The sequence below is a fragment of the Struthio camelus genome, chromosome 16, assembly GCF_040807025.1.
Source record: "Struthio camelus isolate bStrCam1 chromosome 16, bStrCam1.hap1, whole genome shotgun sequence".
Classification (NCBI taxonomy): domain Eukaryota; kingdom Metazoa; phylum Chordata; class Aves; order Struthioniformes; family Struthionidae; genus Struthio; species Struthio camelus.
In genome coordinates this window covers 20569753-20595401 of record NC_090957.1, presented here as the reverse complement: position 1 = coordinate 20595401, position 25649 = coordinate 20569753, and the positions used below count along the sequence as shown (strand labels likewise).

Sequence of the window (25649 nt, the reverse complement as noted above, 5' to 3'; positions counted from 1 at the left end):
TTAAGAGTAACAACAAGACTTTATTATACGAATTACTATTAAACGTCTTTAAGAAAAAAAATCACTTATGGTAATAAATTCTAAAATAGCAACACTCACAAACGTCACAGCAGTTTTCTTTCTGTCCTGCTCTTTTTAAACTGTTTTGTAAAGAAGTGGTACAAACGTCACTGAGAGTTGTACATTTTTATAGAAGAAACGCATTTTGGCTTCCAAGCCTGTGTTAGTGCCCTTTCTACTCGTTAGACCCGATTTAAAAAAAAAAAAAAAAGGGAAATAAAACCAATCGCTCTTCACCCCGCATTAAAGCGACACCTCGTGCCTCCGAGACGCTTGGAAAGGGCTGCAGGGGGTCGGCGCCCGAAAGGCTGCGAGCGCCCAGGCTGGGGTTTTGCCCGGCGGGGTGCCGGGAGGCGCGAGCCAGCGAGCCAGCACGTCGCCAGCCCGCGCCGACCCGCGCGGCCACGCTCAGCCGCAGCCTCCTCGCGGCTAAGGACAGCGAAAGGCGAGGCGTAACCAGGGCTCGGGCACGAAGGCGGCTTGGAGGGGACGCCTCAACGAAGGTGAAGACTGGAGATGGGAGAGAGGAGCTGCTGCCCAACCCCGCGAGCCCAGGCGGATTCACCCACGCTGGCCTGGACGGCTCGGGCCGCCTCCGGAGCCGACCGGCCCGTAAAAGCCCTGCTCTGCCGGGGCGAGCAGAGCTGCCCGCCCGCGAGAGCCAGGGCTCCCGCTCGGCTGCCTGCCGGTGCTTCTGCATGCGCGGAAACGCAGCCGAGAGCTAAGCCCGCGGGAGCATTTACAAGCAGATCCAATTCCACGCTTGGTTTTCTTCCAAATACGCAGCGAGCTGCTTCGGATGGGGAGGGAGCAACGGCAGCCACTTTGTATGTGCACACGCGCACGTGCACGCTGCACGCGGACGGACGGACAGACGGACACCCTGCCCGAATCCCAGCCTCGTCCCGCGCGTTGCAGCGCATTGCAGCGCAGCGCCCCGGCCCCGGCGAGCGCGGTGCCCAGCCGGCAGCACGCCCGTCTCCTTCCAGCCGGGCGGCCCGGCCTCGGGGACGCTCCTCTCGCCGCCCTGGCGAAGAACCGCGTCGGACACCGCCGCCGGAGGAGTTGGGACGGGTGGGTCGTCCGCGGGTTTGCGTTTGAGAAGCCGAGACGTGGCAGGGCTCCCGGACCCCGTGGCGAGCGCCCGTGTGCGCGTGCCTGCCGCGCTGGCGGCTCAGCCGTGCACCGCGCGCACCGGCTCACCGGAGCCGCCACGCGGCATGGCGAAACCTGCCTTCCCCTCGAACAGGTCGCACCGAGAGCGGAGGAGAAAACGTGCCGGCGGGACCGATTTCCGACGTAGCACTCGTCACGCCGCGGTTGTGCGGGGAAGGAGCACGCTTGCGGCGTTATCTCCAGCCCGACCGCACCTCTCAGGCCGGCAGGGACTCAGGCGCCTTTTTCCGGGCGCCCCTGCTCGCCTCCGCGCCGGGCTGTGCTCCCTCGTGCCGCAGCCGTCCCCGCGCAGGCGGCAAACCCGGCGGCGGGGACCGCGCAGGCAGCAAGCGAACCCCTCTGCCTCCCTGCCGCCGCCGACCCGAGGAGCGTCCATACTTCAAGGCAGTTTAGCAATGCCAAAGGCAAAGGTTTAATTCAAAGTGAAACGCCTAGGAAAAGAAGGCCTTTCCTCTTATAAACAACAATTTATATTATTCTGACTATTACCTGCTCTGAATCTCTGCTTGTTACTCATAGCAATAAGTGTTTTTTTAGGTTCTCCTTTCCGTGTGTTTTTTTCCTGCGTGCGCAGAGTAAGTTATATCAGATCACTACAAAGATATGTTCGGGAATGCTCCAGCCAAGCAGGATCCCGCGCTCGAACGCATCCTCGTTAGCATGGCTGATCTTCATCCTTCCTGTAACGCCGCTTGGATCGAGAGAGCAGGAGGCACCGGCCGCTGTTCCCGAATCCGAGATCCACCAGCTCTGCCGCAGTGACTCGGACCAGCTGCTAGGTTTGGGGGGTTTCTGGCTGATTTGCTAGACAGGAAAAGTTGTTTCCAAACCTCTGGGAAGAAAACATTGTGCCTCGCTTCGGTCCTTGTACTTCAGCGGCGTTCAGCAGCAGCAGGGGAACAGCCAAAATCTGGGTTATTTGTAGTCAGGTACTTTTTTTTTTTTTTTGCACTTTTCAGCCATCTTCTTGTTAAGCCTTTTACACGTTCTGTTCCAGCAATAAACCCCGGCTCCGGCACCTAGGAGAGAGGCCGGATGGCGGGGAAGAAGAGCGGGCTCTGTCAGAGCTGCCTCGCGGTGGCCACCAGGACAACCCGGCGGTGGCACGCGGGACATCGGCAGCACAGGCGAACGGGGCAGCCCGCGCGCTCCCGGAGCGGAGTTCGCTCACCCTTTACTGCCCGTCCTTCGGCGGCTCCTCCTCCTCCCGGAGCTGCTGCCGCCGCGCCTGGACATCTTCGTCTGAAAGGCAGGAGGCCACCGAGCGGGCTCAGAGGCACACGCCACCGAAGCCACCCGCGCCCCCGGCAGGACATCCCTCATCCCAGCGGAAAATACCGCATGGATGGGGAAGGGGGAGCTCCCTGCATGGATGCACCTGGGAAGACTGGAAGGCGGTTTTGGCCCACGGCGGTGTCCCTTCGTCCCCGCCACGCGGTTGTGCCTGGGCCACCCCCCAGGTGCTCAGGGCAAGCACCAGCCCGGATCGGACCCGACGGGATCCCGCTCGCTCCCGCCGGCGGCAGCACCCCAGCACATGGCCGGCTCAGCCCCGCTGGGGGTTTCTTACCGCACGAGTGTCCCTCCACGTCATCGAGGAGATTTGCTGTGGAAGCTGCTGTCCCCAGCCTACAGCTCCGCTAAGGAAAATCAGTTGGGGGACTGGGATGGGGCCGCAACACCATAAATCATCCTGCATGACCCACTGCCCCACCAGCAGCTCCCCAGGGCTGAGCAGGTGCCTTGGAGGGCAACATCAGCGGGGGAATGAGGGGAGAACACCCCCAGCACCGTCGGGGGGAATTTGGGGAGAGCATCCCGGCACCATTGGGGGGATTCGGGGAGAGCATCCCCAGCACTGTCGGGGGGCATTCAGGGAGAGCATCCCTGGCACCATCGGGGGGGATTCGGGGAGAGCATCCCCAGCACTGTCGGGGGAATCTGGGGAGAGCATCCCTGGCACTGTCGGGGGGGATTCGGGGAGACCATCCCCGGCACCATCAGGGGGGATTCGGGGAGACCATCCCTGGCACCGTCAGGGGGGATTCGGGGGAGAGCAGAGCCTTCGGTCTCATGATAACAGGGATTTCCAGCTGCTCGGGCCACGGCTGCTCCCTCCCGCCAGGATCCCCGCTCTGCTGCTGCCGGGGGCAGATGGCAAGGATCCCGCTCGAGGATACACCTGGTGCTTCAACAAATGTTTTCTTCTCGACTTCCTCATCTTCGTCTTCTCGGAGAACGCTCTGGCGAGCTCGAACAGCTTCTTGCGCGTTGCTGGAAGGAAGCAGGGGATGAAGGTCTCGCCCCGGCGGCCCGTCCCGAGGGGAGGCGCCAGGGCTGCCCTGGCCGCCAGCAAGCCCCCAGCCCCGCACACGGCCCTGCGACACCCAAGAGCATCGCGGTGCGAAACGCTTGCAGGCACAGCCAGCTAGCTCCGGGGACCAACACGGACCGTCAGCCCCTGGAGCGGAGCACTCATGCTTTTACCCATTCCCTACGATTTCCATGACATTCCCCACCACAACTAATCCCAAATCTTCTCCCCGGCCGCCACGTGCTCGGAGGAGAGGGTTAGGAAAGGAGGAGTTGCAGCGAGCTCCTTCTGCCCCCTCTTCCAGGGGCCAAACAAACATGGCCCAGAAATTCCCCTGCTCCCACCACCGCGTGCCTTGGGGATCCACGCCACGAAACGCACGGGCGCGAGGGCGGGCCAACAGCGCCGAGCGGGGCCCAAAGCCCCCGGCGTCCCCGGCGCCCCAGAAGCAACTCACATTTCCCCATGTGCTTCAGCTTGTCTCTGAACAAGGCATCGTCCGACACGGCGGTGCCGGCCTCGCCGGTTCCCGCGGGGGCCACGTCGCCTGCGAGGCAAATACCCGGGTGGTCAGCGGCACGCGCCCGAGGCCGGCGGGTGGACAAACCACGTCCGTGACCCAAATCCAGCGCCAGCCAAGCAGCACGGACAGCACGAGCCCAGCCCTAATTGCACTAATTGCAGCGCGCCGCTGGCTATCAGCTCCTGCCCCGGAGCGGCTTCGTTACCAGCGGCGGCAGGGCCACCTCGTTAGGAGCGGGGAGAGTTTGGGCGTTGCAGCGGCTGGGGCAGACCTCGCCATCGCGCCGCCCTCGGCCGTGCCCCCTCCCCGGGGCCGGCACCCTCGAAACGCCAGCTCAAACCCTGTCCCCGGGCAGCCGCTCGCGCGCTGCCGGCCTGAAGCGGGATTACTGAGAAACGGCCGTTCTGCCCCGCTCGGGCCCAGACAAGGGCGGGCTTTGTTCCTCCGGGGACGGGGCCCGTCCCCGTCCCCAGCTGCCCCCGGGCAGCGCCCGCGGCGGCGCAGGGCAGGGCAGGGGGGCTGCCCCGCGGCGGCGTGCATCGCCGTCGCACGCGGGCACCGTCGCTCAGCCCCGCTCCCGCTCGCTTCGCGGGCTCTTTGCGACAGGCAAAAATCCGCTCGGTTCCCTCCCGCCGGAGCTGCGAGCCGGGAAGCTGCGGGGCCGCCGCTGCCTCGGGCACGGCGCAGGTCGCCCGGCCGCCGGCAGAGCCCTCGGCACGCCAGCCCTGGCGGCCCGACGCTCACGCGCATCTCGACAGTTACCTGGCGTTACGGAGGAGAAACCAAAATCGTTGCTGACGGCAGCGCTGGTCGACTTGGACTTTTTTGACTCATATTTCAACCGATCTGGAAAAGAAAAAGCCCGCTGGATCGGCTCCCGGCGGCGGCGTGCGCCCTGCGCTGCTCTCCGCCAGCCCTGGGGGCACGGGCAGCGGCAGGGCGACGGGGCCTGCGGCAGGGCAGGGAGCTGGGGGGAGGCTTCGGGAATCGCCGAGCGCGAGGGTGCAGCCCCGAGAGCGACGTGCCGGGCTGCCCGCCGCGTAGCCGTCCTCCGCTCGGCGGCTAGGCAACCTCAACCCTTGCTCTGCGGAGCGGCTTTCCCAGCCTCCGGCGCGCTCCGGGGAGGACAAACGCCCCCGCTGCGGAGAGCTGGGGAAGCGAAGGGGAAGCAGCGGGTGGCTCGCGGTTCGGCAGCGCCCCGAGCCTTCCCGCGGCGCCCCGGGCAGCACCGCGGCGGGACGCGCGCCCCCGCCAAGCCCCGACCGAGGTTCCCCGCGGGGCTTCGCACCTCTCTCCAGGGCGAGGAGGAAATCGCGGTTCCTCTGGAGCTCCTTCATGAACTCCTCGTTCTGCAGGAAGAGCGCGATCCGCTCGTCTTCCAGGTACTGCTTCCACCGCCGCTCCTGCTCCAGGGCGCCCTGGCCCCGGGGGCCGAGGCCGCGCGGCACCGCCGGCCGCCCGCCGCGGGAGCCCTGCACGGAGCCAGGCACAGGAGGCGTCGGGCCGCGGCGGGCGGCTCGGTGGGGAGCCCCGCGCCGCGGCCCAGCTCCCGCCGGCTCGGCCCGCGGGCCGTGGCGAGAGTCAGCAGCGCAAGGGTATTTCCAGCCGGGAGCGGAGGCTGTTTCAGCTGGGAGCCGGCGTGGCACAGCTGGGGACCCCGCTTCGCCTTGCAAATGCTTCACATGGAAAGGCCGGGGCTAAGCCTGTCGGCGAGGCCGGGCAGGAAGGTCTCCCCCAGCCAAATCCCTGCTCTTATCCCCCCACCCAGAAGCGCCCCGGCCGCCGGCTCCCTCCGCGGCCGAGCGGAGCAGAGCCGCGCCGGGCAGCAGCAGTCCCTGCATGGCGATATCCATGTGCCTCCTTAGCTGCTCTCGGCGAGCCACAGAAAGCAAAAGCGTGCAAGCAGCAGGAGAGGAAAGGAGAGCTGCTGCTCTCCCCCCGCCGAAGCCCGAAGGAATTGGCCACGCTCCTGTTCCCAGAAAGGTAATAGAGCCGGCGAAGCTGAGCTTCCCGGCAGTCCTTCCTGGAAACGTGGCAGCCTGCTCCGGAGCCAAAAAGGGAGGGAAGAGGCGAGCGCGGGGGCCCCGCTCCGGGCGGGCTGGGGGCCCCGCGGGACGCGCCGGGCGCAGCGCCAGGCCCTGCAGAGCCCGCAGGCCGGGCGGCGCGGCGCTCACCTGGGCGCCGGCGGGCGGCCGCGGCAGGATGCGCAGGAAGTCCTCCGGCAGGTTGCCCAACAGCGGCGGGTTCCAGTTGCGGTAGCGGCCCCGGGGCTGGGCGCCGCCGGGCGCCTCCGTCCTGCGGGGCAAGCGCAGGCAGCCGCCGTCGGCCGGAGCGAAACCCCGCCGGCACCCGCGGCACGAGGCGCCCAGCTCCCCGGGATCCCGGGCCTCGTCCCGGGAACCGAGACATCGCTTCTGCCTCCAGAGACCCACCGAGTCAGCGTCAAGCCACCAGAGTGACGGGCTTTTCTCCTTAGTCCCCACTCTCTGGGAATGGCTTTCCGAGCCTTCCTCCGCAGCCGGGAAGGCCAGGCTTTCCCTCGCCTCTCCCTTTTGCAGCGCGGGCGCTCTAACACCGCAGCATGGGCTTGCCAGGCGGCAGGGGCAGCCGCTCGCTGCCGGCCGGCGGGATGCTGCGGCCGGCGCCCGCCGCGAGCGGGCCCCTACGCCCCTACGCCCCGCTCGGGGCGGGAGCAGCTCTCCAAGGCTCGCCACGCTGACGAGGCAAGGAAACGAGGCGGCGAGCCCCCGGCGCCGGCCCGGGCCTGCAGACGCCCCCTTCCCGCCGCCGGTCCCCAGCTGGGCCCTCGATCCACCGGCCCTCTGCGAGGTCGGGCAGCCGCGGCTCCGCCGAAGAAGCCACCTGGGGTTTTCGAGAGGCGGCTGCCGCTCCCCCGGCTCCGCTCGCTGATTTTTGCCGTTCCCCTCGGCCCGCGAGCGGCTCCCCGGCCCCGCAGCTGTCGGCTTCCCAGCGCCCCGCCGGCATTTTGCAGCCAGCTGCGAGCTTCATTCATCTCCCTTGGCTTCGTCTCGCCCGGCCCTAATTCAGCGACACCAGACGCCCCTCGGAGAGGCCGGGTCAGGCTCAGCGACAGCCCGTTTGCGCGGCCCGGCCGGCGCGAGGCTGGGTCGGGCATTCGGCACGACGCCGGCGCCGGCGGCCGCGGCTCCGGGCGCTCACCTGGGCGGCGGGGCGGGCGGCGCGGGGGCCGGGCGGCTGCCCAGCGCCGGCGCCTCGTGGGCCGGAGGGGAGTACACGGGAGGCGGCTCCTCGTCCGAGCTGTCCGGCTCCAGCGTCCGCTCCAGGATCTGGGCGATGGGAAAGACGGGGTGAGAGCGAACCGGGGAGCCATTTGCCAAATGCAGCTGCAAGGAGAGATGGGGCAAAACCTCCCGGTGCAAAGCAGGAGCAGGGTGCCAGCACGGCACGGCACAGCACGGCACGGCGCCGCCGGCACCCTGCGCTCGCCCAGCCCTCGGGGGCCAGGACGGGAGGAAAGCGGTCGGGCTCAGCCTCCACCACCCCCCGGGCCAACCGGCCAGGCTGCGTCCTGCACGCCCGCGGGATCGGACGCCCCAGCGCCTGCACCTCAAAGCCGCAAGCAGGCAGGTTTGCTCCCCTGCTGCTGCTGCTCCCGCGCGCCCGGGGACGGGGCGAACCGCCCCACCGGACGCTGCAAGACGCAAGGGGCGGCACGGAGACGCCCTCCGAATTCAGCGTGCATCACGAAGGTCAAAGCCAGCGCTAGCTAAAAGCAATCCCGCGGCTGCATGCATCAGCAGCCTTTGGTGTCAGCCACCGTATCCCGTAGGCGTGCGCGTTCCCCACGGGAGCGAGCGCTTTTCAAACACCCACGACAGGAGAGCATCCCGGGCTGCATCCCGGGCCCCCCGCAGCCCGGGGACTCACCTCCGGGGGGATGCTGTCCTCCGAGTCGGAGCTGTCGTCGCCGTCGCCGCCGTCCAGGCTCATCTGCAGGAGCTGGTCGATGGTGGCGTCGACGGCGCCGCGGTTGGCCCGCAGCACGCACTCGATGATGTCGTAGTCCATGCGCGGGAACATGGTGCTGAAGTCCTCCATGGCCTGGTTGAACTCCAGGCGCCGGACCTGCCGGCCGGGCCGGCTGTTGTTGAGCTCGGGCGCCGCGGAGCCGCCGCGGGAGCCGCCGCTGCTGCTCCGCCGGAAGAGGCTCGTCATGCTGGGGAGGCGCGGGGGGCCAGCCGGGCGTCACGGGCACCGGCCGGGGCGGCCGCGGCACGGCATCGCGGCACGGCCCTCGGCGGCGCCGCGGCCCCCCCGGCCCTCCTGCGAAAGAGGAAAAAAGAGAAAGGAAAAAAAAAAAATCACCATCTGGGAAGAGCATCGTGGGCGGAGCGGCGGGATCCCGGCGCGGCCGGGGGACGAGGCGGCCGAGCCGGAGCCTCCTCGGGCGTCCCTGTGCACAGACAGGACACCTGGGTTTCCATAGAAAACGTTTTTGGGAACCACTTTCATCTAAAAACATTCTTGGAAACCCCCCCTTCAAGGGCTTTTTCTTTCTCTTTTTTTTTTTTAATTATTTTTTTGTTTGGGGGATTTTTAAAATCTTCTTTTTGCAGCCCTGCAGAGCAGGCGGGGGCGCAGCGTGGCCTCTCGCCTCAGCTGGCGACGCTCAGCTCGGCCCCGCTGCCGCCCGCGCCGCGGCCGGAGCCCCCGCCCTGGGCATGCCGGGCCGGAGCCGGGCCGGCCGCGCCGCCGCGGGCCAAACGCCATGGACCCGCTGCAAGCCCGTTCAGAAAACACCGCTATTTCCTCTCCAAAGGGCTCCACAGATGGCTCCGTTCCAGGTTTCACACTTATTTATAAACACACTAGACTTGCTCTTTAAGAAAAAAACCCAGCTCCGACGCTTCCAGAGCAGGGGGCAGAAGCAGTCTGCAGCGCCCCAGCTCAGCCCCCGGGAAGAGCCACCAAATCCAAGATTAACATTCACTGTAAAACCATAAACAGATTACCCCGCTCCTGCTTCTCATGCGCAAACGCAGGGCCAAACTCGCTGCTGCCTTAAGCCCGCCGTCCGAGCGACCCCAGCAACGCTGCAGATCCACAGCGTCGCGTCCAAGGGCTTTGCCCTGAGCGGCGGGCAGCGAGTCCGAGACAAACCTGGGCGGCCGGCGGAGCAGGGGCAGGGGCAGGGGCAGGGGCAGGGGCAGGGGCAGGGGCAGGAGCAGGAGCAGGGGCAGGGGCAGGGGCAGGGGCAGGGGCAGGAGCAGGGGCAGGGGCAGGGGCAGGGGCAGGGGCAGGGGCAGGGGCAGGGGCAGGGGCAGGGGCAGGAGCAGGAGCAGGGGCAGGGGCAGGGGCAGGGGCAGGAGCAGGAGCAGGGGCAGGGGCAGGGGCAGGGGCAGGGGCAGGGGCAGGAGCAGGAGCAGGGGCAGGGGCAGGGGCAGGGGCAGGGGCAGGGGCAGGAGCAGGGGCAGGAGCAGGGGCAGGGGCAGGGGCAGGGGCAGGAGCAGGGGCAGGGGCAGGGCAGGAGCAGGAGCAGGGGCAGGGGCAGGGGCAGGAGCAGGGGCAGGGGCAGGGCAGGAGCAGGAGCAGGGGCAGGGGCAGGGGCAGGGGCAGGAGCAGGGGCAGGGGCAGGGGCAGGGGCAGGAGCAGGGGCAGGAGCAGGGGCAGGGGCAGGGGCAGGGGCAGGGCAGGAGCAGGGGCAGGGGCAGGGGCAGGGGCAGGAGCAGGGGCAGGAGCAGGGGCAGGGGCAGGGGCAGGGGCAGGGCAGGAGCAGGAGCAGGGGCAGGGGCAGGGGCAGGAGCAGGGGCAGGGGCAGGGCAGGAGCAGGAGCAGGGGCAGGGGCAGGGGCAGGGGCAGGAGCAGGGGCAGGGGCAGGGGCAGGGGCAGGAGCAGGGGCAGGAGCAGGGGCAGGGGCAGGGGCAGGGGCAGGGCAGGAGCAGGGGCAGGGGCAGGGGCAGGGGCAGGAGCAGGGGCAGGAGCAGGGGCAGGGGCAGGGGCAGGGGCAGGAGCAGGGGCAGGGGCAGGGGCAGGGGCAGGAGCAGGAGCAGGGGCAGGGGCAGGGGCAGGGGCAGGGGCAGGAGCAGGGGCAGGGGCAGGGGCAGGGGCAGGGGCAGGGGCAGGGGCAGGGGCAGGAGCAGGGGCAGGGGCAGGGCAGGAGCAGGAGCAGGGGCAGGGGCAGGGGCAGGGGCAGGAGCAGGGGCAGGGGCAGGGGCAGGGGCAGGGGCAGGGGCAGGAGCAGGGGCAGGGGCAGGGGCAGGGGCAGGGCAGGAGCAGGGGCAGGGGCAGGGGCAGGGGCAGGAGCAGGGGCAGGAGCAGGGGCAGGGGCAGGGGCAGGGGCAGGAGCAGGAGCAGGAGCAGGGGCAGGGGCAGGGGCAGGGGCAGGGGCAGGGGCAGGAGCAGGGGCAGGGGCAGGGGCAGGGGCAGGAGCAGGGGCAGGGGCAGGGGCAGGGGCAGGGGCAGGGGCAGGGGCTGGGGCAGGGGCAGGGGCAGGGGCAGGAGCTGGAGCAGGGGCAGGAGCTGGGGCAGGAGCAGGAGCTGGGGCAGGGGCAGGGGCAGGGGCAGGAGCAGGAGCAGGGGCAGGAGCAGGAGCTGGGGCAGGGGCAGGAGCAGGAGCTGGAACAGGAGCGCGCCGGCGAGCCCGGCCCCTGCACGCAAACAGCCCGGCCCAAACCCCAGCCCAGCCCAAACCCAAGCAGCCCTGCGGAGAGGAGACCTGCTGCAGCCAACGGCGAGATCGGCAACGACATACTGTCTCCAAAACGCCGAGTGGCAAAATCAGGCCCCAAAATCTCGAGACGTGCTGAAAATTCCCCAGATCTGTTTAAAAATCCCAAGATCTACAGAGTAGATGATAAGCGCATGCCGTTGGGGCTGTTTGCTCCCCAGCGTTGGACCGCCAGGTGTATATGTAAGGTCTCCCCGAAGGGTGGGAAACGCCGTTTCTCGAGCCCCCGAACGGCCCCTCGGGGCAGAGCGGGAGCTCCTGTCCGGCGGGAGCCGAGCGGCTCATCGCGTGCGAACGGCTCCTTTCCGGGGAGGGTGTTCGTCAACATGACATAAGAGCCTGCGACGACTCATTTAAATTGCAGCCCCTGGCAGACAGCGCGGCTGAGTGCCGCCGCGCGCTGTATAATTGAAAGCTGCTGGTCATAAGGCGAAAAAAGTAGGGCTGGGGACAGCACATCTGGGCGCCCGAGAGGCCCCGCTGCACATCTGGCGCTAAGCGGCGTTGCGGGACCGGGGCGCGAAGCCGCTGCTGATAATCCGCAGAGATGCAAAGCCCTGCCCTGGCGCGAGTTAGCCGAAAGGCTAAAGGAGCGGCTCCGCGTAGGGGGCCTTCCCCAGCCCCGTCCGCCAGCCCCGCTCCGCGGCGGCAGCGAGCCAGGGAGCTCCAGGCCCGCGCCGCTATCGCGGCCATGCCGGCGAGGGGCTGGGAGGATGCCAAGAAAAGCAAAACCGTCGGGATTTCCCAAAAAGGAAAGCAGAAAGCTCGTGCCTGGCTGCGGCCGGCAGGGAGAGCGGCGGCGGGCGCGCGGTGGCTGCCCCGGCCGGCACCCGGCGCTCCCGGGACCGGCTCCCGGCTCCCGCGAGCCCGCTGCAGCCCGCCTGCGACGACGGTGCTCATCTCGCAAGACAAATTTTCAGCTCTGACAGCCTCGAAAGGACTCCAGCACATACCCCGAGCGGGCTGCTCTTCGCCTCGTGCCCCCCGTCGGCAAAGTCAGATCATGACCACTCGTTTAGCCGTGGCCTCATCAGCTTTCTTCCTGCCTTAAAACAGTTTGGGCTGTTCCTTGTTCATGCAGAGAGGGCCCTGAGTGCTTTTATTCGAATGAATGAACGAATAAAGCGCGGCGGCCCCAGCGCCCGGCAAGGGCCGGCGCTGCCCGCGCGCCCAGGACGAGCCGCACGGGAAAACGGGCAGCTGCTAGAGCCTCCTCGACGCCTGCCCTGCCGGGAAGCCGCCGCACGGGGCCAGCTTTATTCCAGACCCATCAGCACGGAAGCAGAGGGAGAGATGAGCCCGACGGCGACCCCGCTGCAACCGCGGGAATGCCTCCGGAGAGCGGGAACAGCACTCTCCAGCCGCCCGGGCGCCGGGGCCGCGCAGCACGCAGACCTGCAGGGGCTTTGCCGCACGCTTTATCCCCCCGCCCAGGGCTGCTCGGGGCGCGGGGGCCTGCACAGCCCACCCCGGCCGCCGCTCGGGGCGCAGGAGCGGCGGCAAAAGCAACCGCAGCTCGTGGGAAATGTCAGCAGCGAGCTGCAGCGCTCCGGCAGCCCTGGGGAGGGGACGGTCCGTCCCCGTGCACCCGCCGTCCCCGGGCTCGTGGCCACCGGGACACGCCGGGGCCAGGGCGACCCGCTGCCGCCCGCTCGCCGCGGCCACCTCCCGCCCCCGGGCGCGCCGGGAAAGTTGGGCGAGCGGGCGCAGCGCCGGGGCGAGCCCTCCCTGGCCGCCTCCCGGGCGGCCCTCTCGCACCGCAGAGCGCAGTCGTTGCTGCGGGACGCCAGCTTTTACCGCAGCATCTCCGCCATCCGGGACGGGGCAACTAGGAAGGACAACGGCGGTGGGGTGCTGCTGAGGCCCTAGCCGGGACGCGCCTGGTGCAGGGGGCCTTCTGCTGCCGCGGCGGGCCAGCTCGCCCCCGGCGAGACCGCCCCGAGCAGCACAGAGGCAGTTAAAAACAATCCCAAGGCTTTTGTGCTCCCCTAAAGACGTTACGTCGGTCTTAAAAAGCACAGAAGGGAGAGCGCGCGGCCGTAACCGGGTCTGCGCTGCCGGCCTGAGCGCCCAGCACGGCTGCCCGGCACGGCACGGCGCGCCGCCAAACGGGACCGGCCCCGATTCCCCCCTCTCTCGCCCTGCTGCAGTTGCCGATTCGCCCGGCGAAGGCGCTGGCCCGGCGGCCGCCCCGCGCCGAGCCGCGCTGCCGAGGCCGCCGGGGCCGTTCCCGCGCTGCTCCCCGGCGCGAGCTGCCGGCGCGGCTCAGCCCAGCCGGTCCCCGGAGGCTCCCCGACGCCGCGGGACCGGGGCGTTGCAGCGTAGTACAAAAATAAATACTTCAGCCAAAGCGGATTTGCTGAGCTCTGCCTTCAGCCAGGCTCCTGCAAAGGGATTTCACCGTATAGGAACCGGCAGCTGGGCAAGGCGGCTACTCGGTGACTGCAGGTGTGACTACAACAGCATTAAAATTAGGATGAGAAGTGAACAGTCGGAAACAAAACTTACAGTTGTTTCTACCGGCAAATAGAAATTCAGAGCAGGCACGGAGGATGTGCAGGATGAGGCCCTTCTGTCGTAGTCGTCTTTCCAAGCCCTCGTCCGTTGCCTCTCTGCCCACCCGGCAGGCTGTGCGCACATCCCTACCGGGGCAGCAGCCTGGGAAAATCGCTTGCAATCAAATCCTGTTTCACGGAAACACATAAGTACTCGAGGATCCCTGTTAATACTTGTTCTACCACATATTAAAAAGGCTGAGTTTAAGCCCTTTTCAAAACAACCAAAAAAAAAAGGTAAAAAGCAATCAGGTAAAAATAAGCCTCGTTTGAAAACCTACATGGCATGGATTTCTCTGCGAAATGAAATCCCCCACCAGCTCCACGAGCAAAGTTCAGCACGGGCCAAAGGAGAAGCAAACGGGCAACTAATGAAAGCCAGAGAGCGGTTTTGATGGAAGGAGTGTGCACGTTCCCCCGGGAGGGCACGGCGCAGAGCCCGGCACGGTGCAATGCCATCCGGTATGGCTGGGAGCCCGGCGCGGTGCAATGCCATCCAGCACGGCCAAGAGCCTGGCATGGTGTGGGGCCATCCGGCACGGCCGAGAGCCTGGTACGGTGCGGGGCCATTCGGCACGGCTGAGAGCACGGCGCAGTGCAGGTCCATCCGGCACAGTGCAGAGCCCAGCGTGGTGCAGGGCCATCCGGCATGGTGCAGAGCCCAGTGCGGTGCAGGGCCATGCAGCACAGTCGAGAGCCGCGCTCCTCCGCAGCCGGGACTACCAGCTCCCGGGGCTCCCGCGCGCGACGGCGGCTCTCCCGCGGCCGGGGCCCGGGGACAGCCCGGCAGTTGCAGCTGCAGCCGGCAGAGGACAGCAGCACCGTGCTTCCCCGACTGCCAAATTCAGAAAAATATCCTTGTTTTGCTGAATTCCAAGGCGAGGCAAACGGAGAGCGCTGGGATCCTCTGCTCCGCGCGCCGTCCCCGCTCCTCTACCTGTCACAGCCCTGGCTCGGGAGCCGGGAAGGCGTCTCTCCATCAACAGCAAAAAACAAGCCCCAGCGGCCAGAGGCGCCCGATTCCCCGTTATTCCCTCCTGCCTGGGTGAAACCGCCGTTCCCTCCCAGCCGGCTCTTTCGGTCTCCGTCTTTGCGGCAGAACTCGGCCCTGAAGTTTCCCCTATAGCACAGCTCCAGCCCCAGACCAGCGCCTTAAGCATGTACTTCCAGGCACCAGGTTTTATTCGGACGCGGGTGTTTTCACGCAGCCGCGGCGCACCCGCGAAGCGGCGCGCGGGACGGCGCGCGGGACGGCGCGGAAACCAGAGCAGACCGTCTTGGGACGATCCGCTCGGGCGCCGCCGGAGCCTCGCAGACGCCAGCCCTCCGCCGGCCCCAGAGCCGTCTCACTCGGCTGCCAGGCAGCGGATGACCCGGGGCCGCCGGACGCCCAGCTCCAGCCCTGCCCGCTCGCGTCCCGGTTCGGCCGAGGGCTCGGCTCCGGCGCGGAGCGAGCCGCGGCGCCCCGGTCCCCGGGGACGGCACAGCCCCGCGGCCACGTGCAAAACCCAGCGCGGGGGCAGCGCAACCCCGGGATCTCTCGCTCCAGCGTTGCAACCCGCCTCCCCACCGCTATTCCCCCACGGCACATGCGCGGCTTCCGCACGCGTTTGCCCTGCCGGAATTGCAGCCCCGGCTCTAAACCAAGCCTACATAAACGAGATAGTGCTGGGTCTTAACCAAGAAGCGCCCTGCCTCGCGAGGCTGCTCTGCGCTGCCTTCGCTGAAGGTAATTTGAGCTCGGTAGGGCGACATTCCTAAAATAGTTGAGGGAATTCAAACACAAAATCAGGTTTCCAGGAAGGGATTAAAAAAAAATAGGTCAAGCAAGTGTGAGCGATTAAAGTAACCCAGCATCCCTTTGCATGATTTAAATGAATCTCGGTTCAAATCTATCTTGTGTCAATGTATAATGAATTACACGCAAGAGGCTGCCGAAAGCAAAGAGGCAGATCGGGGGCGACGACCAAGCGTGACCCTTCCTCCGCCGCCTTGCGCCGCTGGCACCACAACGCGTTTGCCGCCAGCTGAAAACCAGGTTGCTTTTGCAGCCTGTTTTAAAAGGCTAAAATAAGCGAGAGGTGCGTCGTGCAAACGCAGGCAAGAAAAGGAAGGTGGAAACGCTGAACAAACCGGACGGCCGCGGTGCAAAGCCTCCCGCTTCCCGGGCTTCCCGGCGCCCGCTCCCTCGGCCCCGGAGCCGGGGCAAGCGACACGCGATGCCTGCCTTCTGGCTTGGGCCGGTGTTCCCAGCCGTCCGTCCGCCTCCGTCGGCCCAGCAGAGCCGGGATCTGCCTCGGGTCCCGTGCTCCAAGTCCCGGGTCAGGATTTCAATAATCTGGATTACTAGCATTTCTGCCGGATTTATTTTTCCCCTGCACGAGGCTTTTGCGAGTTGAGCTCTTCGTTTCCCCTTGACCAAGGAGCCGGAGCCCTCCAAACCGTCGCAAACAGCAGCACCAACGCGAGCCCGCCGGCTTAGCGCACGCGCTCCATCACCCCCGGCCGGCTTTTGCGTCTAGGAGGTCGCTGGGGCGCCCCCGCGCCACCACCAGCGCCGGCTGCGGCTGAGGCTTCAGCCCTGCTTGTCGCCCCCGTCACAGCGGCCGTTCCTGCCCTTTGCACGCGCTCAGCAAAAGCCCTCGGCCGGCGGCGACGCGGGACCGGCGGGACCCCCCGCCCGCCGGCAGCCTGCCGGGGGTCTTCGCGCCGGGCGCGGACGGGGGCCGCGGGGCTCCGTGCAAAGCCCTGGCGTCCTCGCCCGCTCGTCCCGCCGCACGGACAAAAGCCCCCGGAGGCCGCCGCCGCACGGACGAAGGACAAGCAGATCCTGGCGGAGGATCACCACCCTCGTCCTCCTCGTCACAAAGGTGCTCGGCTGCCCCGGGCCTGGGGCCGCCCGGGCTCGGGCGCGCGGAGCGCTCGTCCCCGCCGGCGACGTCCAGACGGGGTTCTGCCCGCGAGCACCCAGCCGGCGCCAGGCCGAAGGCTGAGCCGGTCGCGGGGCAGAGCCCCCGCTTGCCCCGCTAATGAGCATGGCTGACCCACGCACGCTGATTTGCCTTTTTAAGTCAAGGGTCAAAGAAATCAAAGGACGGGAGGGGAAAGCCGAGGAAGGGGCTGAGCGGGGCCAGCACCATGCCCTGCCGGCGCGCGCGCGAGGGAGGAAGCGGCGCAACCAGGAGAAAAGCGCCGGCAAGCTTCCCGAAGGAGGGGGAAGGCCCGTCTCGAACGCGGGCCCGTCTCAAGGCCGCCCTTCGCCCGCCTCCGGGATTTCGGGGCCAAAGCTGGGAGAGTAAAACTCGGGCTCACGGGCACCGTAAATTATGCCCCAGGACAGGGCCCTGCCCGCTACCGTCTGATACAGGGATCTGGAGGCAATCGCGGCGCGCGCTGTTTGCAGCGAAGGCGCAGCCGAGGAGGAGCAAGGACGGCGGGTTTCCAAGCCCGCCGGGGCTGGCGGCGGCGGCGGCAGGGTTTGCCCGGGGCGCTCCCGCACGCCCGTCGCCCCGCCAGCGGCGCCGCGTCCCGCGGGATCGGGAACCGCCGCTCGGGGCTCCCGGGCGGGCAGGGAAGAGCCGGCAGGACGAGCCTTGCTCCGCGCCGCCTCCCGGCCCGTCACCCCCCGCCACCGTCTTCGGCCGCAGCGGCTGGGGGACGCTCACCTGGAGGCAAAGGCCGGCCGCCGCTCCGCCGAGCCCTCCGCCGGCGGCCGCCCGGTGCCGGCTGGCTGGCTGGAGGCGCGCGGCCCCGGGGGCGAGCGCCGCGCCGCCCCGCCGAGCCCCGGCACCGCCGAACTGGGTCGGCCTCCTCTCCAAAATCCCACCGCGCTTCCGTCGCGCTATTTTTAAACTCCGCGTAACTCATTCGCCGCCGGGCCGTCCCCCCCCGGTGCTTTGGGCTGCCCTGACAGCCGCGATTACCAGCGCGGGGCGGCTGCGAGCCGCGAGGCTCTGAGGAGCCGGAGCGGAGGACGAGGCGAGGCGGGAGGCCGGCGCGGGCACTGCGGCCGTGCCCGGGGCCCGCGGGTGCCCCCGGGCAGCTGGGCGAGTCCGTCCCCTCCAGCGGCTGCGCTCGCGCCGGCCCTTCGCCGGCGGCCTGAAAACGCTGCGGGAGAGAGGGAAAAAAAAAAAAAAACGGCCCCGCGCGCCTTCCCGCCCCCTTCCACGCCGATGTCCCCCCGGCCGCCCCGCGCGCCGCCCCGAAACGCTCTCGCCGAAGGAGGCCCGGAAGCGCTGGGCGAAGGTTTTTCCGGGCGGCCTGAGGGCCTCTCGCCCTCTCGGCGGGAAGGCCGAGCGGCGCCGCCGTTTCTGCCCCAGGCCCTGCGGGAAAAGCAGCCCCGGGGTTGGGGTTTTAAGGCGCTTGTTTTGTTTGTTTATCGCCCGGCAACCGAGGGAGGCTGGAAAAAAAAGAAAAATATGCACATGGTATCGTCACCTCTGCGTCAGGGCGGTGGGAGCAGCTGGGCCGGCGGCCGGGCGCGGGCCAGCGACGCCCCGGGAGCCGGAGCAGCCGGCGCCGCGGAGCCCCGCGGCCGGGGACCCCCGCGCCGCCGCCGCCCTGTTTGCATCTCCTAATCGCGCCTCTGGGTTTTCTGGGAGAGGGGCCGGGGTTTTCGTTGCCCTGGCGGGTTTTGCGCGGATCCCACGGCGGCCCCGGCCCCGCCGCCCCCGCCTCGCTGCGGCCGACGCTGTCTGCACGCCGGGAAGCCCCAGCTGCTGGGCCGACGGCTCCCAGCCCCCCGAAAGGGGGAGCTCGCCAAGCGGCCCCTCGCGCCCTTTCCCCGCGGGACAGGCAGCCCGCTGCGGCGGTTAACAAAGGCGGCGGGGACACCACCCCAGCACGTCTTTTCAAAAGAGGATTTCAAAATTTAAAAAAAAAAAAAAAAAAATGTTGAAATCGAAGATGCCTCCACCGAGCAGCAGCTGCCGGTGTCTCGAGCGGCAAGAGACACTTGCGCCCGCCAACGCTCCGCTTTGCCCTTTGCAGCGGTTTTCTTGTTTCAGAACAGGAAAGGATGCTGGGCAGCGGGCGCCGCTGCAGGGCGGGAGCCGCCGGGGCGCCGCGCGCGGAGCGGAGGGGCAGGAGCCCGCGGGGACGAGGCCGGCGCGCGGGGCCGGCGCTTCTCGCGTGCCGGGACGCGGCGGCCGCGCAAACGGGGCGGGAAGGACGAGAAAGGAGCCGGGGAAAAACGCTCCCGCGCAGCCTGCAGCGCTTCGGAGCCGCGCAGGCCGGCCGGCCGGCGGCACAGGGCGGACGACGAGGAGCGGGCCGACGGCAGCGGGAGCCGCGAGGCGCAGGATTGCCGTCACCCCGCCGCCCGCCAGCTCGGCGGCAGCAGGCGGCGCGAGGAGGAGGTGCGACTTCGCCGCTGTTTTTTAACAATAATACAAAGGAGCCTTTCCAAGCCGTCTGGCGAGACAGGCGACGCTCCAAAGCGGCGCTTTCCGGAGGCGAGGCGGCTCTCGCGCGCGCCCCCGCCGCCGCCTGCCCGCGACCCGTCGCTGACAACCTCCCCGCCAGCCAAACCGCCCCGGAGGGGCAGGTGCAGCGGAGCCGAGGCCGGGCAGCTCGAGACCGCAGTCGGCCCCGGGCGCGGGAGCGGACCGCAGGGCCCCGCCACCTCTTCCAGGCTGAGCGCCGCGACCCCGCCGTCAAAACGCCTTATTGCATTAACCGGGAGCGGAGGAACGGGCGGGACGGCGGAGCCCGCTTGTCCCCCGCTCGGGGACGCCCCTCTCCGGCATCACCCGAAAACGCTCCGCCGCCTTTCCCGGCCCCGGCCGCCGCACCAGGCGACCGTCCAGAGGCGAACGCAGAAGAGGACCCGGGAACCCCTCGCGAGCTGGGCCGCCCTTCGCTCCGGCGCCCCTAAGAAGGGCCGTGCAGCAGCAGCCGCGGGAGACGGCGCTTCGGCAGCGCGGGAAAAGCGTCGGTCCCCGCGGGCGCGGGGCCGGGAGCGGGGCGCTGGGCGCGCGGGCCCCCCGCGGGGCGGCTCGGAAAGGCGGAAACAGCCGGACGCACCGCCGGCGCCCGTGCGACCGCTCTGCCCGCCAGGCAGGTGCTCGGTGGCACCGGGGGGTTGGTGGCACCAGGGTTGCATTTTGCAGCACCAGGGGTTCAGTGGCACCAGGGTGGTTGGTGGCACTGGGGGGTTGGTGGCCCCGGAGGTTCGGTGGCACCAGGGGGCTGGTGGCCCCGGGGGTCAGTGTCCCCGGGGGCTTGGTGGTACAGGGTGGTTGGTGGCACTGGGGTAGCCTGTGCAGTGCTGGGGGCTTGGTAGCACCAGGGGGTCGGTGGCCCCGGGGATTCGGTGGCCCCATGGGTTGGTGTCCCCGGGGGTTCAGGGGCACCAAGGGGTCGGTGGCCCCATGGGTCGGTGGCCCCGGGGATCGGTGTCCCCAGGGGCTTGCTGGCCCTATGGGTCCTTGTCACTGAGGGTCGGTGGCCCCGGGGGTCGGTGGCACCAGGGGATCGGTGTCCCCGGGGGTCGGTGTCCCTGGGGGTCGGTAGCCCCGGGGGTCGGTGGCACCAGGAGATCAGTGTCCCTGGGGGTCGGTAGCCCCGGGGGTCGGTGGCACCAGGGGATCGGTGTCCCCGGGGGTCGGTGTCCCTGGGGGTCGGTAGCCCCGGGGGTCGGTGGCACCAGGAGATCAGTGTCCCTGGGGGTCGGTAGCCCCGGGGGTCGGTGGCACCAGGGGATCGGTGTCCCTGGGGGTCGGTGTCCCCGGGGGTCAGTGGCCCCGGGAGTCGGTATCCCCGGGAGTCGGTGTCCCCGGGGGTCGGTGGCACCAGGGGATCAGTGTCCCCGGGGGTCGGTGTCCCCGGGGGTCGGTGGCCCCGCGCAGCGCCCGGGGCGCGGTGGCACCGGCAGCTTCCCCGGCCCGGGGGCCGCACGGCGCCGCCCCGGGGGACACGGAGCCGCCGCGGGGGCAGCAGCGGCCGGGCCCAAACCCGCTGCGGCCCCGCTGCGGCCCCGGCCGCGGCCCCCGCCCGCCCCCGGCAGCAGCGCGGCGCGGCCCGGCCGGTGGCTGCCGCAGGCCGGGAGGCGCCGCCCGCCCCGCTCCGCCCCGGCCCGGCCCGGCCCGGCGCCCCCCCCGCCGCCGCCGCCCCCCCCGCCGCCGCGCACAGCGCCGCCCGGCCCCCCCGGCCCTGCTTACCGGCGCCGCGCTGCGGGGGCGGCGGGGCCGAGCCGGGGCCGAGCCGGGGCCGAGCGGAGCCGAGCGGCGCACGGACGTGGCGGCGGCGGCGGTGGCGGCGGGAGGCGGGGGCGGCGGCCGGGGCCGGCGGTGGGGGCGGGCGGCGGGGCCGGAGCGCGGCCCGGCCCGGCCCGGTGCTGCCCCCGCGGCCGGCCGCCCCGGTGCCCCCCCGAAGGGCTCGTTACCACCTCCGAGGGGCTCGCTGTCCCCCCCCCGAGGGTCTCAGCCCCCCCCCCGAGTGGCTCGGTCCCCCCTCGAGGGTCTGGGTGCCCCCACGAGGGTCTCAGGCCCCCCCCAAGGGTCTAGGTGCCCCCCTGAGAGTCTCAGCCCCCCCCCCCGAGGGCCTGGGTGTTCCCTCCCCCGAGGGTCTAGGTCTCCCCCAAGAGGCTCAGTGCCACCTCTAAGGGGCTCATTGTCCCCCCCAAGGGGTTTGGTCCCCCCCTCGAGGGTCTAGGTGTCCCCCCGAGGGCCTCAGTACCCCCCCCCGAGGGTCTAGGTCTCCCCCCGAGGGTCTAGGTCTCCCCCGAGAGGCTCAGTGCCATCTCTAAGGGGCTCATTGTCCCCCCCAAGGGGTTTGGTCCCCCCCCCCGAGGGTCTAGGTGTCCCCCCGAGGGCCTCAGTACCCCCCCCCGAGGGTCTAGGTCTCCCCCGAGGGTCTAGGTCTCCCCCGAGAGGCTCAGTGCCATCTCTAAGGGGCTCATTGTCCCCCCCAAGGGGTTTGGTCCCCCCCCGAGGGTCTAGGTGTCCCCCCCGAGGGCCTCAGTACCCCCTCCCCGAGGGTCTAGGTCTCCCCCCGAGGGTCTAGGTCTCCCCCGAGAGGCTCAGTGCCATCTCTAAGGGGCTCATTGTCCCCCCCAAGGGGTTTGGTCCCCCCCCCCGAGGGTCTAGGTGTCCCCCCGAGGGCCTCAGTACCCCCCCCGAGGGTCTAGGTCTCCCCCGAGGGTCTAGGTCTCCCCCGAGAGGCTCAGTGCCATCTCTAAGGGGCTCATTGTCCCCCCCAAGGGGTTTGGTCCCCCCCCGAGGGTCTAGGTGTCCCCCCGAGGGCCTCAGTACCCCCCCCCCCCGAGGGTCTAGGTCTCCCCCGAGAGACTTGGTGCCACCTCTAAGGGGCTCATTGTCCCCCCCGAGGGTCTCAATCCCCCCCCAAGGGTCTAGGTGTCCCCCTGAGAGACTCGGTGCCACCTCTAAGGGGCTCATTGTCCCCCCCCAAGGGGTTCGGTTCCCCCCCCCGAAGGTCTGGGTGCCCCCCAGCATCGGGGTCGGGTGCGGCCGGGGCCGAGGTGACGCCGGCTGGGGGGCCACGCGCAGCGGGACAGGACAGCGGCGTCAGGGACGGGCCGAGGCCCCCCCCGCCGGCCCGAGGGTCCGTGGGTGCCCCGCGGCTCGCGCGGCGGGGCAGGCGCCCCTTCGGGCCGGTGTCGGGCCGGCGGTCCCGCCGCGGCGCTGCGTGAGCCCCAGCATCGGGCAACTTGATGCTAGCAATTTTACTGAATTTCTTTACTGTGCTGTGCTAAGGGTCTTAGCTGCTGTTGACACTGGGAAGTAAGAGGAAATGGGAATAGAAATAAACAACGATGAAGAATTAAAATAGTGGGTTTCAATTCATCCAGTTCCAACTAACTTAATAATTCCTTGAAAACAAAACTTGTATGGAAAACACAGAACATAAATGTTTTTGTCTAACAGCCGGCAAGTAACAACTAAGCAAAAAGGTGAATGGAATAGTTCTGGCTTCTCTGAAAAACGAGGTATTCCACACAATCTGACTTTCCCACTTATTTTGTACTAAATGGGTTAATCTTGGAGGCAGCTATTAGAAATATTTCAAAGGGAAGCAAAAGGCTACGCGCTCTGTTGTAATTTCAGATGCCCTCTTTGAAATGTTTTACAAATGCCTAAGTATTCAGTGTGCTTCCTTCAAGAACAATCCAGGACTTTTTAAAATGACTCACATTAGCTGAGGAACCTGAAGAGCCAAAAAATCCATTTTTGTTTTTAAGCACAGGCCCAGCTTTCACAGCACTGTTACTTGGGCTTGTTTTAGAGAGAAGCTATGTAAGACGAAATGATTCGACATAACTCCCGTGCTAGCCAGCGATGGAGGAGCTGGAGCGTTTGGCTGAGTTTCCCTTAGTCCTGAAATGTTTTCTCCAGACTAACACCAAAAAAGGTTTGCTTCTAGGTCAAGATCGCAGTACTAAATCTTAACCAGCAGTTGACAGTCAAATTTTAACGCAGCTCTAAAGCAGAGGCAATAGAAGCTCAGGCAGAGTACTTTTATTTATGTGTTTATTCTAATTAGAAAACATTCACTGAGCCTTGCGTATTTAATGATGAAAGCTATTTCTGACACAAAACTTAGCACACAGTTCTCTGTCATCCTTCAGTTGCTGCTCTGGAAGTTGGGACTGAATGACCCAAGTATGAGCAGTAGGTGTAAACACGTTGCATCAAGCAAGTTCAGGCCCCTTCCACTGATGCAAGTTTTACCCTGACTAGCAACGAGGAAAGGAAGAGATTTATTTTTACACTGTTTATTCTGAAAGTGCTGGGAAGACGGTCCGCTTCAGCAAGAAAGAGACCTCAAAGGCATTTAAAAATTGTAAGTGTTCTCAATAGCTGCCTTTTGAAAACACTGTTAAATTTTTGAGATGGGTAAATAAGTCCCCAAGAAACCAAGGCAGGAATTTTCAGAAGGGCTCAGCAGTGACAGCTCTAGTCCGCTTTTCCAGAACCCTGCTCCCATACAGGCATCTTAGGTAGCAATATATATTAAAAAAAAAAAAAAAGTATTGGATGCTTTTAACAACCTGACCCTTCCTTAAATGCAAATCATTCTTTTGTTCTTTGGGGGGGGATCTAATCCTGACAGCTTTGAAAATGAACCCTGAGCTGTTTTCAAAATATAGCTCAAAGCAACTGTCCCTAAAATAAAAGTAAGCAGAGAGCAGAACTTGGAAAGCTTATCATCACCATTAGTACCACCAACTAATCCCTGCGCAAACCCCTCCCCTTTATGTAATTTGGGATTGTTACAGCTAAAACGGCTTATTGGTTTTTTTTGGTGTTTTTCTTTAAACCTCTGTCGGACAAACGCAAACACATTAAACACCATTTTTTCCTGATGCGTCAAAGAAAAAGATAAGAGGAAAAACAATTTTTTTTTTTTTAAGAACACTTTATAAATCACAGGAGCAACTTGATTTGTGCTGCATGGAGACCTTCTCAATCCACAAAGCACTAAATCCACGTGCTAAAAGTCCTATTTTGCTAGTGTAACGCACTCCGAAGAGCACTCTGACATCTACTGCACCTTAGTACTAACTGCGGGCCAGCGTCATTCCTCTTATTAATGAACAATGGCAAACAGAATTTAACTCATGTGCCAAGAATAACACATACATATTTTTCTCTTTTGCCAATGATCTACCTTGGACTAAACAAACAGAAAAAAAAAAGAAAGAGATAAAGAAAAAAAGACACTCTCAGGTATTACTCTCCAAAGGCAAGAAACCGAGGGTTAAATCCCGAATTCCTCCTCCTCCCCAGCACCCTCTGGAAGTGGAGGAGCATTCCAAATGCACAAAACAGGCCTACGATAAACCATTCATATAGCTCCATGGCAGCTTTCGTAGCTGTGCCATATATGTACTCACTGCTGATCCATGACCCAGAAGTGCCTAGCCAGCCCAAAACTAGGTTCTCTTTGCATAGAGGATGGGTTTTCATGTTATTGAACTAACCGTTCTGAATTTCCAAAGCAGAAATCCTTCCAAGACAAAATTCAACTTTAAAAGTTTCAGTCAATGCTAAGCTGTTAACCCAATGCCGAATGCTTATGGAAACTCAGGAAGAAAAAACTAAAAACCCCATTGAACTACTTTGCAATCGGAGACCTGAATGGACTCGATATAAAACCCGCTCAGATCAACAGCAGCAATATGCTTCCCTGGATGCTGGACTAGATCCAACTTAAAAGTTTCCATGAAATAAACTAGACAAAGTGCATCAGTTGCATAGAAACTAACTCAAAGTAACAGCAGCATCTGTTCTTCAGATCTACCATTTTCTTGTATTCTTAATTTTCCACTGCTGAAGTGACACAAGTCGCCATAAGGCCCCTCCTTGCTCTGCGTGGTCACTACACACCCCCTCCCAACAGCAGCTGGCTCTGTTGCCTTGCTACGCTTTGGATGAACTAGCTGATTAAAAAGGTAGCATGCACATGGTCTAAACTACTCGACCAGTTAGCGTTCGCATGTCAAAAACAGCTTAATGTATTTTGTATGATGGCATTACAAGTAAAACTAATGTCTGCATCGAGACAGCTACGGAGCACACCTCTGAGCCGTTTATACACAGTACAAAGCAAATGTTTACCCAAGTACAAACGAAACAGGTTGACAATTAGCTAATGCAGCTTTGTGGACATAAACCAGGTACATTCGAGCAGAACCAACATAAAATAAAAAGGGAAACAGCCCTTTTCCTACCCCACGCTAAGGGCGCCATGGTTAGTGGTTTGGGAAGTTTCTGTCACATTGAAAAATGTCCTTGCCAGTGTTTAATGTGTTTATTCTATCGCTACTCTGCTAGGATAAATATAACAGCAGCAGGGCAACGCTAGCTGTGTGCAGGACCCACTGTCAATACTACAGTAATTGACAACATACAATTAAGTCTCACACCTGTTTATTGTAAGTAATTCATAGATAACCACTTCTAGTACACATTTTCATATTAGCTTTTAATGCTTTTATTTTTTAAGCTCAGGGACGCCCAAACTTCATCTAAGGGTCATCACCGCACTTCACCCAGATCCAGAATGCTCTACCTACTATGTAAAACTGGTGCAAGTCGGTATCATTCTCAGGGGTAACAGAGATGGCTTGGAAACTACATATCCCGACATGCAACGCCCCATCAGCGTGGGCTGCTCTACGCTAAGGGGGAGAGAGAGATTTTTTGCTGGGATGCGCTGGACTTGCATGCCTCATCTTGACTGTATCAGCCTAAGTCATGCAGCTGTCTGCACACAATGCTCTACAGTGCAAAAACGAAGATCTCTACACAGTTGGAGTAAGAACAGTGGTAACAAAGTCATAGCTACATA

General features: G+C 65.2%; 1 protein-coding gene across 1 annotated transcript; it reads right to left on the bottom strand.

Moving 5' to 3' along the window:
- CUEDC1 (CUE domain containing 1) lies at positions 1-8377 on the bottom strand. Its single transcript, XM_068909482.1, has 10 exons — positions 7983-8377; positions 7254-7381; positions 6248-6368; positions 5362-5545; positions 4836-4919; positions 4008-4097; positions 3417-3510; positions 2807-2865; positions 2408-2478; positions 1-2255 (listed from the first exon to the last, which is right to left on the bottom strand). The coding sequence occupies exons 1-9, from the start codon at positions 8268-8270 to the stop codon at positions 2411-2413; spliced, it is 1116 nt and encodes a 371-aa protein (XP_068765583.1). The 5' UTR covers positions 8271-8377; the 3' UTR covers positions 1-2255; positions 2408-2410.
- Between the last annotated feature and the right edge of the window lie 17272 nt (positions 8378-25649).